The sequence below is a fragment of the Etheostoma spectabile genome, chromosome 17 (assembly GCF_008692095.1).
Source record: "Etheostoma spectabile isolate EspeVRDwgs_2016 chromosome 17, UIUC_Espe_1.0, whole genome shotgun sequence".
Taxonomy (NCBI): domain Eukaryota; kingdom Metazoa; phylum Chordata; class Actinopteri; order Perciformes; family Percidae; genus Etheostoma; species Etheostoma spectabile.
In genome coordinates, this window is record NC_045749.1 from 7981247 (window position 1) to 7994439 (window position 13193).

Sequence of the window (13193 nt, forward strand, 5' to 3'; positions counted from 1 at the left end):
CTGCTGCTCATTGGGTGAAACATATGCCACATGCGTCTTCCCCATCTCTGCATCAGTAAATCTGTGATTGATACCGCGGTTTATTTAAGAAAGCCGTGAACGAGCACTTATCCTAGCTATCTATACCTGGCTTGACATAGCTTCACCTGTTTATCCTGGCTCGGCAATATATATACAGTATATAAAATATATATATATGTACTGTATATAACAATCAACAGCAATCATATTTTCTGCTGACAGTTATTAAGTTCTCTACATGATGCAAACTGAAATGTTCTCCCATTAAGGCCTGTTTCTGTTTGAATTTTGTTTTGTTATTTCCTGTTTTACCAAAAACAATCTTTTATCAAATTAAGTAAACCAACTCGGTATTTGTGACCCTGACTGTAGGTCGTTCCAGGACCTTTCCAAGCAGGTGGACCTGGTTTATGGGACAGTGAGGGACTCAGCAGTGTACGACTATTTCCAAGCTAAAGGTACCAACCCTCTGGAGCAGGACAGCACATTTGCTGAGCTCTGGAAGACCATCAACAAGAACAACGCCTTTGAGAACTCTGTCTCCAGCCCGTCAGAGGGAATTAAGAAGGTGCGTAATTATTTCGGTATTCATAAATGTAAATGTTGTTTAATTTCTTTTGTTTGAACCTTACAAATAAAAATATATATATATTGCTATTCTTTGACATGAAACAGGCAGGCAATGAAAAGGTGGCTTTGTCCTCCAGAAACTGTAAACGTTTTTAAAATGTTTATCTCTATAAGCTCGAAAGCACGAAGTGTAGCTTATTACTGTCACACCACCTGGTAGAAACAAAAACTGTGAGTAATAATCACCGACCCTAATTAACTAATGTGTTAAGCTATATTTAAATCTATTGAATTGTGAGGGTTTTAAATTTTTCTTAAAAACTCTGTGGTATTGAATTAATTTGTATGCATTTTCTTATTTCTATCTTCCTTTAACACATGGACAAACAACCTCACAAACACCAGGTTGAAGAATTGTCCATCATTTAAGAAATTACAGAGTCTTGACATATGTACTTGTCATTAAACTGCTTTATTATCTAAGCAGCTAGTTGCATTCAGTGTTGTCAGGCCAGGTTGCATTGCAGACACATTTACGGAAACCAAGTCTTCTTAGTTTTAAATCCCACTCCACACATATTTTTTGAGATGAAGCCATTTTATTCATGGTTGCTGAATTACTACTTTGCTTCTTAAAGCCTACAAACTACTGCATGTACCTCACTCTGATGGTAATGTGATTTCTCCAGTATGTGTTTATTTATTAAAGCTGAGTGAACTTGAGAGCCCTGTGTAGTCCTAATGAGGTTTGAGGTGAAAAGGCTGCTGCGCTGCATTTGTTAAGAGCACAGTCTTACTCTTGAAGATGTAGGATGTAAGGACACCACGGGGAAGAAGGCCAGAGAAGTGCATGAAAAAGAAAAAGTCCAGAAGGAATTCAGACAGATTTTCTACCTGTGGTTGTTCTACATATTCTCCACTGTGTGCGCTTGAGGCTAAAGCACATGATCGTGTCTCTGAAAATATGCTACACGCAGAGGAATGCAACGCTGGAAAAACAACTAATGAGTGGCCAAAATGTTTAGGTTAATTTCGTTGCAAATATTTAGCTCTACTGTTTGCTCTACTCATTTTTTTCCCGCAGTGAAAAGTCTTCCTGTGCACAACTCTCCCACCAAAACGGCGACATTTGGGGTAAAGGTTAAAGGAACGTTAAAGACCTAACTTCACAAAAAAAAAAAATCACACGGTCGGTTGTTGATGTCTTTAGTATCTAATTCAACAATTTGGTGCTTAAACCATGATGTTTGGGTGGGACATGACAATAGAAAATTTCACAAATTTAACAATGAGCATTGATTATTATATCAAAAATTTGAGAAAAATATTCCAACTGTAAAGTAGACGTCCTTAGGATCATGGAGCGTGTCTTGTTTCTATGTGTGTACTGCATCGTTTTTTTCTTGTTTTCGGTACTATCTTTGCCTCCGATGAGGCAACTGCAAAAACTCCTGCCAATGTCACTCTCCTTCAAACCCATCAGCCGTGTATTTATGCTGCGTATGTACTGTATATGTCTATTGTTGAACTATCCAGGTTAAGCGAGAGTCGTATGCCTTTCTGTGGGACATGGCAGTGGTAGAGTACGCTGCTCTGACAGACGACGACTGCACACTGACTGTAGCAGGAAACGGCATGAGTACCAGAGGATATGGCATGGCCCTTCAGCATGGCAGTCCTTACAGAGACCTCTTCTCTCAGAAGTACGTATTCATATTTTTGTATATATTTTAAACGGTGTATTGATATATTTATCTTTTGCAATGCATTCATTTTAGCTAAGCCATAATGGAATCAGTGCATTGTATCTTCGTAGCTCTGGCCATAAGTTCTAAGAGTTACATACCAAATCATAGCTGAGATTTGGAAACGGAAACATCCCTAAAAAAAGGTCCAACTGGGCATGAATTACAAGCCGTCAGACAGGTTCTAAGTGAGCCGACAATTTAGCCAGATTATCAAACCACTATATTTTGGTAACTGTGAGTGCACACAACTACAAAGGTTTGTTTCCAATGTGTGTGATCTTCTGAATGCTTGGAATTGTTGCCTCGCTAGAGCTATTTTAGCGATGTTACCATGTGTCCAAATCTGAGCAATTCTTTGGTGAGTACAGTGTTATCATAACAGACAAAGTAAATCTAGCCAGAGCTATGGAAATAAAACCCAAGCTGTATCAATGTTGACGGATGTCTAGATACAACCATAATATATCTTATCACAGTTTCTCTTGAAGACACAGACTGAGAAGCACCGGTTTCATATTTTCAGTCCATTGTTTTTGGTTAATCAGTTTTTTCCCCCAGATAAAAGACAGAAATATGCTGCTCCAAACATTTTCAGTGCAGTTTTACAAGATTGATAGTAGTAAGTAGTAAGTAGTAAATTTTAAATCAGGGCAGCAAACAAAATAAATTCAGGACAAACACCATCTGAATCTGGATGATCGATTACCCTGTAAACTACAAAGTGCCTCGGTGAAAAGCCTTGAATACATGACTGGCAGGAAAGACAGGGTGAATATTTAAAGGGGTTTCAAGAGTGTAAATGTGTATAAATGTCAAAAGCTTTAAGTCTGAGTGTTCCTTTTGCTTTGAATGAATGTGCAGGCTTGTGCACAAACACACATGTGCCAGTCACTGTTGAAGAGGTTGAATAATGACTGCATAAAGCTAACTGTTCCGATGGGACAGATTCAGTGCCTCGCCTCAGTTTGTACTCAGCTGTCATCATTCTCCTCCACAACATCCATCCATTCTTCTCTGTACACTAACTAATGGGCAGACTGGAGTATTTGATCATCTTTGTTTCTACGCTTAAACAATTTGATATGAAACCAATTAATCTTAAAGCTCCGATTATTTTTCTTTGCTTCGTTTAAATAGCACTGGTCTGTGTATATTTATTTTTTATTTAACCCTGTAGGCCGTTGAGAACAGGTTCTCATTTGCAACGGCGACCTGGCCAAGAAAAGCATATAGTCAATATACAGTTGGTGCAAAGTTTGGTCTAGATGATGATGTAGGTAATATCAGTAAAATCACAATATACATTAACTGACAGAATATATAAATGCTGAAATATCTTAAAGAGTCAATGTACAGTTTGTGCAGATTGTGGTGTACAAAAGTTTTGTGACAACAAAGGTTGGAGGAATGACAGTTGAGCATACCAGGGCGGATGTATGGTGCAAAAGTGCGTAAACAGAATATGACAGCAATGCAGGATAAGATGTGCATCTGTGCAAATATGCAATGGGGCGTGACTGAGGTAATGGATTGCAGTCTTGCAATAGGAGGGTGCGAGAGCACAGCAAGAACGATGAAAAACAGTTTGCACGTACAGTGATCACACAGGAGCTCAGACAAACATATTTTGAAGGCAGTTGGTGAGATAAGGGTTTTGAGTTTCAGGTTTTTTTTAAGTGCATTCCAGTCGTTTGCAGCTGAGAACTGGAAGGAGTGGGGCCAAAGGAGTTGTGGGCTTTTGGGGTGACCAAGGAGTTGTAACTGCTAGAGCGCAGGTTGCAGGTTGGTGAAGCTATGGTGACCAGTGAGCGTAGGTACAGCAGGGCTTTGCCTAGCAAGGATTTGTAAATGGGTTCATACCAGTGAGTTAAGCAACAAGTGTGTAACGAGGCCTTAAGCATAGAGGCTGCAGTGGTAGGTGTCAGAGGGGGCTTTTGTCACAAAACACATGGCACTGTGATAAAGAACATCCAGTGTTTTCAGGAGAGAGTTTGAGGCAGTTCTGTAGATGACATAACTAAAATCAAGAATTGGTAAGATTGTCATTTTCACCAAGGCGACTTTGGCAGCACGAGTGAAGGAGGCCCTGTTGTGGAATGGGAAACTGATCCTGGACTTAACTTTAGATTGAAGGTGGGTTATGTGTTGCTGAAAGGAGAGGTACCTAAGTATTTGTACAAGTGTTCTAGTTCCAACCCATCTTGCATGTTAGCATTTGGAAATTGTTTTAACAATGTGTCAGAATCATATCTTACATTCAGCAGCTGTGCTAACTGCAGCTACACACTATGGGGCTTTAGTGAGCTAACAGATAATGCTAATGCAGTACATTAACAGCTACAGAGTATTATCATGTAACTATAGTCATTCAGAGCAGTAATACTGATTTACTTGTATTCTCTATGAACATTTTATTTCATTTTCCATGCTCGACTCCAATGTCTTTCTCATTTGATAAGCCAGCATTGAACATGCCTAAATCCAAGCTATTAGGTATAGAGTCTAATAACACCACAGGACACTGGACAAATCGCTTGTGTGAAAGAACTACTTAGTGTTTCTTCTCCACAGGATATTGGAGCTTCAGGAAAAAGGGGACCTTGACATCCTGAAGCAGAAATGGTGGCCAAGGAAAGGCCGCTGTGACCTGCAGAGCCACGCAGATGCCCAACCGGAGGGACGGGCGCTGCGTCTCCACAGCTTTGCTGGCGTATTCTGCATCCTGGCTGCAGGGCTGCTGCTGGCCCTGCTTGTGGCTGCACTGGAGACCTGGTGGAACAGCAACCACTGCCGGAGAGAGCAGCCCAAAGAGGTGACCACTGACAACTCGTCGGGCCAGGGCCCAGTCCCAACCCTGCTAACCCAGAACCGGGCCATGGTGGCCACAACGGGTCCCCCTGCCCCACCAAGGCCCCGGTCGAGACCCAGACCCCCGGGCCCCCCGGTCCTGCCCAGAGATGCCACTGCCACACTCTACTTTATGGATCCAGCAGGCGCTGACGCAAGCCCTGATTTAGTAGAGCTGCAATACACCCAGTTATAATAGGTGTGCCCCTGATGATAGTCCAGACATCATATGTGAACAATCTACTCATTCCTTCTCATGTTGGGAGAGAGGTTGGGGTGCTTTGTTAGGGACTTCTGAGGCTTCTCTCTCAAACCCATACACTGTGATTCTCTCATACTGACAAAGCAAAAAATGATTTGCCTGAACAGACAATCATAGTCTCTGATGCTCGTGCGAGAAAACTGCAGTTGAAGTGATAAAAGCAAATATCATGTTGAACTGCAAATTCAAAACCACATACTGAAATTGTACTTCTGAGTCAATATGTGCTTCAGTTGTACAATAGCTCTCTTTAGCTAATCCATTCAAGTCTTAATGCTTTAGAGCTCTGACTTCATCTCGCTGCTGTCGACTGGGCACACCTCTGCATGAGGCGTCCAGACAACTAAGGCTTGACATGGATCCCTAAACTAAAGTGTGAGCAAAAGCAGATAGTAAAGAATCTGAGCCTTGACCTGCCTGTTTGACTTGACAGTCCAATAAAAACCACTGGCTAAGGACAACCATTAAAGACACACAGTAAATCAAACTCCACCCATGCTGTTTTTTGGTGCACACAAGTTTGACTTACTGCTGTGGATTTCTATTTCAGTTTTTGTGCGCAGCTGCTCTAATAATAACCCCATACCGCTGTCATGCAATATTTACAACAGACAAACCACTATCATTATTTATAGAACATAAAATGTGTTGTTTGAGTATAATCATGATTGTGTGCTCCATAATTGTTGTTAGATGACATGTATTGAAGCAATTTTACACTCAAAATGTATCTTTTGAGCATCGAACATTCCCCCCTCTGAAGGCTTGAAATGTAATTGGAAAACGTTAGTAGTTTTCTACCAAGTGGGTGTGCAGTTTTCACAGCATAATAAAGTATCAAAACATACATATAAATTTGTCAAAACACACTTAATACCCTGTTGCCCATCTGTATTCTCAGTGATGCTAAAATATGATATACAATATGCTTACTTGTCCCTGTAGGGAAGTTTATCTTGGACTCAACTGCTGCACACATATACTGTAGTTGCCTCCATAATAGTAATCATAAAAAAGAAAACCATTGATAGGAACACCATAAAGCTATTGCACAACCCCTGCATCCTCAAGCAACATTATTTAAATTTTTTGATTCAGATAGGCACAAATGAGTTCTTAATGGTTTAGTTTACATTTTACTCTCTATCTTCTGCCTGAGGGTAAGAGCTCATACTCTGCATGGAGAATATGAGATGGGTCAGACAATATTCTTTGTGCTTGCCTGAGAACAGACGCTCATATGTATATTCAGGGAGTGGTAAAATATAGAAAATAGATTAGAGCAGAAACTGATTACAGAGGATTATTTTGTGGCAACCATTTTTAAAATCAGTTTGACATTTTATGGACCAATCAAATAACAAAAGAAATTTTGATTAATCACGAATGAAAACAATTGCTGATTGCATCCCTAAAATAGAACAATTTGTTATTTTTGAAGCATAAATATTTGGTTCAAGCTTTTAAAATGTGAGAATTTGCTGCTTTTCTCACTTTTATATCATTATTTAACTTTACATTTTTGACAGTCATGAATTCAAGCTGACCACAGCAGCTGTTCTTCACACTAGAAAATGTTTACAGCTACCTTTCAAGCCTGCATGGATATATTTAACATTTTGAAGATTTGGGTAAAGTTTTACTTTAAATTGTTTCAAGCATCATTGGCACCATGACAGCACAAACAAACAGTATGTGGACATTATGACAGGCATTTCAAACAAAACCTACTGCAAACCTGTACACATCAGCCATTTAAAGGGATAGTTCAACAGTTTGAGAAAATAGCCATATTTGCTTTCTTGCTGGGAGTCAGATGAGAAGATTGATACCACTTCCATATCTGATTGATAAATAACAATCTACAGCCAGGAGATGATTAGCCAAGGAAATGTTTCAATTGTCAGTTGAGTACACAAGTTCACATGCACTCTAATATGCTACTGTTACTCCAAATTTGATACAGGTCATGTAAACAGCATATTCCGGTTGGATATTACAAATAAGGCCTTTTTCCAAGCATTTTCCAATTAAGACGTGAGATATTCTGGTATTATTCAGGTTTTAGAGGCATTCTTTGGAAATGTAGACAGCCTATTCGGAATATATATCTCAATCAGGGTTTCTACCAGAGGCTTATGGTCAGCACTGTGCGTTGATATGGTTGCTGTACAGATACCAACCAGTCAACAGTTTGCGAGACTTCAGACCCGATAAGAAGGAGAAACACAGCTACTTATAAACCTTTTCAAAGACTTGGCTATCAGCAGATTTTTGTATATGCACACACATTGCTACACCAACCTTTTTAAAAAGCTGGTTAAAGAAATGAAAGAGACGCTCTGTTCGCACAGTCCAACAAGTCCGCCAACGCTGGTAAACTCTGAAAAAAATCGTATCTTGCACGGCTACATGTAAATGGGATATTTGAGGAATATTCACTTTTATTAGACACGTAAATGCAGTCAGTCTCTGAAGAAAATGATTGGACTGGAACAAGGTGTGCTTGAAATCACTCCTCTCAATTGTGGTATAGATCTTCTCTTCCAGTTCTCAGAAAGAAAGCATATAAGAGTATTTTCCAAAAGGTCAAACTATTCCTCATATAATCTAAGTAGTAATTAATTGCAATTATATGTCAATGTCCGGATTCACATGGGACCATTTTGGTTATGTATCGTTGTCTATGATCTCCAGCAGGTGACTAAGGATTATGGTCTGGAAAGAGTTTCTGGTCCATTGACATATAATGACATAACAAGCGCTTCACCGGAAGGGAGGCGGCACATATGGACAGACAGAGAGAGAGACTGGGAGGAGGCCGAGACTCTTGACACAGGTCAGGAGAGGCCTGACCTACTGTACTGGATGACCATTGGCTGTGTCAGGGCAAAGGGGCGGGGCATGGGGCCGGGCAGGGGTAGATTGTAGTTGTTTCATCTGTCATCTCACCCCATGGTCTCTCCTGTTGTTTGGTTGTTGTCTTAAGTGTGTCTCAACTTAAGGTGCATGATGATAGAATACAATATTGAAATGTAGGGCAGGGTGCAGTCAAACTGTGTCTGACAAACAATCATGTGCCTTTATTTGGCTTCTCCCTCCCCTCTCCCATAGTTGTGTTATCTCATTAATGAACTGTATGTTTTAGAAAAAATAAGAATATTTTAAACAATTTTTCAATATAATTTAGATCATTTTAACAAAGTGACATTAACTACTTTGTCTTCATTTAGATTTTACTTTAACAAAGGGACATTAACTACTTTGTCTTCATTTATATTTTATTGTCTTACAAAGTCTGATTCATTGGATCTGTGCGTCCATTGGAGCCTTTCATGTTAACAGCAGATGCTCTTCACGCAAGAGTAGCCCACTGCAGATGTATTGTCACCTAATTGTGGGAAAATTAGAAGACTTTTGCATGAAGAGACATCTTCATTTAAGTTCATTTCAGAAGTGGAGACATTACCTTTTACAAGACCACATTTAAGGTTTTAAGGTAATGTCTCTTTTGATGTTGGCTGCTTGAAAAATTCCAGCATTTTAATTTATATATTTGGTTTCCTGAATAAAACTGAAATTATCCATCATGTTATTTCAGCTGAATAAAATCATATTAAGTAGACTGCATTGCATGTAAACTGGTTATGATGGGGATGGTAAACAAAAACATTATAATCTGTCTTTTTCTGTCTTCCTTCACTCTCTATCCCCATCCCATTCTTTCCTATAACCTCATGACTCCTTTCACTGCACATTCATTTTCACTTTTATTCTTTATCACACTCCTCTTTAATTACATTCATCCATTAAACTTCCATTAAACACCTTCTATTCTATCCTGGCCTCTTTTATTCCACACACGCTCTGCCTTTCTTTCCATCTATCTTTAGGACAAAGAGGTGAACCTGGAACAGGTCCACCATCGTTTGAACAGCCTCCTGGACGAGGACTTGGCCCACAAGCAGCTGCCAGGCCAGTCTATCGAGATCTCTGCCCTGGACATTGGCAGCATGCAGCCCAGCCAGTCCCTGGAGGCCTTGTCTGCTCGGGACTACCCAGCCCATCGGGGGCCACCGCGGCTCTCTGTGACCACCTTCCTCCAGGAGGGTCATCATGGGGCAGGAAGGACACTGGGTGCAGCCGCTGGCAGGACCTTGCCCCTGCCCCTCAGCAGTGCCACCATGCCCTCTATCCGCTGCAAACACAGGGCGCCCAATGGGGGGCTCTTCCGGCAGACCCCCGTCAAGACACCCATGCAAATGACCTACCAACCAGTGCCAGGAGGCCCCATCCCAGAAGCCAGTGAGCCCAGCCACGGGACATCCATCTGAGTACACCAAACATTCACAGACACTCAAGCTCAAACAGATAGTGGAGAGCTAAACAGAGTGCTAACAGTGGGAAGAGTTATAAATAAAACACAAAAAAAAGGGTTTTTATTATCAGTGGTGAAGAGTCAGTGGGACAACACATGACAAGACATTAATGTACATATTTGTAAGTACAAAGAGAGAGAGACACAACATTAAGAGTATTTTGAATATTCTCAACAGTTGAGTTTAAAAAACATAAAAGTATTAAAAAATGACTGTTTGAATGGCTTTGTAAATTTTGTTCTAAATCAATAAAGGTGACAATTCTTTGTGGTTGTTTTCTAAGTGCCAAGTTCCAAGATGTTTTCTTTCAGATCAACATTAACTGAATGTCATGTGAGAATTTATGCTAAAAAGAAATTTCACATTTCAAAAGACATTGGAAGAACGGATTTATTTCATGTAAAAAAAAAAAAAATTATACTACAAAAAGACAGATGTGTGCTTGAAAACATTTAGAATATCCGTGCCATGATGTCAGTGTGTATCTGGCATCGCTGATGAAAAAAATTGTGTTTTTTTTTTTTTTTTAGGTTCGTTGTCAACCAATAAATTATTCGCCAATTATTTCGATAATTGATTAATAAGTTTGTAAAAATTCTCAAATTCCAGCTCATTACATTTTAATACTTATATGGTCTTTACTCCTTCATGACAGTAAACTCAATATCTTTGAGTTGTGGACAGAAGACCTGGGAGGATGTCATCTTGGGTTTTGGGAAATACTGATCAACATTTTTCACCGTTTTCTGACATTTCATAGACCAAACAACTAATCGATTAATCGAGAAAATAATCAACAATGAAAATAATCGTTAGTTGACGGAAAAAAGTTAGAATTTGCAAAACCCTGCAATGAAACAACTGTATGATAATCATGTTTTTTTTCTATTATCAGCAGCTCATTGCATTTTCTCCATTTAACTCTTGTTTTCTGAACCATGCTTAATGAAGGAAGATATTGTTTACTGTAAATGAAAGTGTGGTCACAAAACAATACCTTGTTGGTATTGGTTTAGAACTTCATGCATTTTTTTGATAAAGACAAAAACTTATGAGCCTTATAGACACTTTTGCCAAGAAAGGATTTGTCAATATTTCATTTGTTGGTCCATATTTATGATAGCCTTAATTTTTTACGAGTTCCAGCAAACAACTAGGATTGGGAAAGCAGAATAATGCCAAAAAACAAAAAAAATTATCCATTTTACCCATTTCTTGTCGAATTATTACCAACAAGGTTTGCCCCTAAGGACCTCACTTGTGGTCCACCCTGCACTGCTATCAGCCCACACACAGCAAGAGGAAAGAAAAAGCTGTCCATTAGTGGATTGAGGATAATTGTTCACATTGGACTTGGGGTGAACTTCACCACACCACCACTCCAAGTAGACACACACAGGGCCTATTTGAACAAACTGGACACCAGGGCCAGCCGTAGCATGAGGGGCCAACATGAACAAGGCAGTTGGGAGGTCAACAATTGGCCTAGCAGACAATTGGCCATGTGTAGCTGGTCAGTTTAATGGTGTTTGTGAAGAAGATAATACTTGGTGATTGTGGGGATTTAGACTGAAAACTCAAGTTGGTCTGAACGTTGTGTTAGGGTTGGACAATGAACTCAATTTATTAACAGTCTTTAATAAATAGTCTAAATTCCATATACTGTAATTAAACTAAGCATACCTACAGCAGCCAATAGCATCGAACCAGATGTTCAACCAACCATTCAGCTTTAATTCCAGTTCAGAGGTCTTAAACTAGTCACTGTAATTCATCCAGACAAACAAAAAAGCCAGCATGAGAAAATCTCAGTTTGTATAGAATCAATAGTTTTTACACATAAATTTGACAATAGATGGATTTTAAAACAAATGTAGCAATGTTCGACAAAACATTCCTCTCCACTCTCCCCCTGATTTCCCTCACCTGCTGCCTGTTGTGCACAGATAGCTGACTGCTGATGTCAATTTATAAACTACAACATCTTTAGTTCATATCTTACAGGCTGCCACTGGAGATAACAATTAATCAAGCAAACCAAGCAAGTGGCAAGTGCAACCTCAAGCCCCCAACCAAGAAAAGCATGTTTTTTTAAGGAAAAAGGTTTAAATAAAAGAGCTAAAAATGCCATGCATTTTGTGCCATCTTTCTGGTTAATGTACATCTTTAATGGATTTATTTCCACTGTCAGCAATTGGTACACACAGCTGACAAATGTCCATACCCGAAAGGTGTCTCTAATAAAGTCAGGGCTGACAATGTGCAGGAATTCAACTTTTTCTTTCATTTTCCTACTCCTGAGAAGAATTGACTTAGAAAATACTGGCCCAAAGCTGCACTTAAAAGTTAATTATCAAGCATATCAGTTCTAATTTAAGTGAAGTATAGGACTATATTTTAAGTATCAGTCTTAAAGATGATTCACGACAGGACCAATCACTGACTAGATTTTCTTACTTAAGAATATTCTCAGATAAATTCACTAAGATGAGTTAACATTCAACACACATTTCACAATAAAGAATTCTCAAGAGAATATATTATGATATACACTATTGGAAATGAAAAAAAAAACATTTTCTACAATGTATTAATTAAAAATTTTAACTTAACTGCTTATGTATATTTTTTGCCTGCCGCAGTTACTGCTTGTCGTCAAACATTTGAAAAGCAATGTTTCTCTCCTGAAAGATTTACACGTCTCTGTCTCCTCAGCGCCATCACATGCTCCTACTGACAACTCCCAACCACTTGAGAGACCTCTCGAGCTGTCTTAATTAACTGGGAGAGTGAGAGCGATTCTGAGCTTTAAGAAATTTGATAACTTGCTTTCATACTTAAGTTTGAAAGTAGGAGTACATGCCATGAATTCTCAGCACTTAAGACTAAAATGGCACTTTGAAAAGCTTGATAAATACGGGCCCTGGTGTGCTTTGGATAACACTTAGTTTGACTGCTGCAAGTATATCAAAACAGTAACTGAAAGAAGACCCTTGAGGGATGATTTTACCCCATTCCATCTACAGTATCAGTCAACAGTTAGAGAAAAAGCAATACAATTAAATTGCAGGAACAGCTACTGGAGCGATCAACCACAGGTTTTTATACCATCAATTGCTGCCTCCCCCCATAATAGTTTGATAATAGATTAACGGGCAGTGAAGAGCCAGGTCTTCACAATCTAATAAAAGAAAATAAAAAATAAAAATAAAAAAAATAATCCCTCAGTCATCATCACATCACACATCTCAGAATCACATCACACTAATGCAAGGAAAACAGGTGTTGCTATCATCATTAGGCAAGGCAAGGCAAATTTATTTATAGAGCACTTTCTTATACATGGAGGTCATTCAAAGTTCCGTC

At 39.2% G+C, this 13193-nt stretch overlaps 1 protein-coding gene across 3 annotated transcripts in view; it reads left to right on the plus strand.

The window, feature by feature from the left end:
• The window catches only part of grid1a (glutamate receptor, ionotropic, delta 1a), a 251913-nt gene extending 241801 nt beyond the window's left edge, over nt 1–10112 (plus strand). The window contains exons 13-17 of one of the 3 annotated variants that reach the window (XM_032540948.1): nt 394–589; nt 2128–2294; nt 4911–5151; nt 8149–8287; nt 9342–10112. In XM_032540948.1, coding sequence (XP_032396839.1) covers nt 394–589; nt 2128–2294; nt 4911–5151; nt 8149–8287; nt 9342–9757 — 1159 coding nt within the window. In that variant the 3' untranslated portion in view covers nt 9758–10112. Of the gene's footprint in view, nt 1–393; nt 590–2127; nt 2295–4910; nt 5386–8148; nt 8288–9341 lie in introns of all 3 variants that reach the window. The other 2 variants (XM_032540950.1, XM_032540949.1) reach the window with 2 other exon arrangements.
• Nucleotides 10113–13193: the final 3081 nt, after the last annotated feature.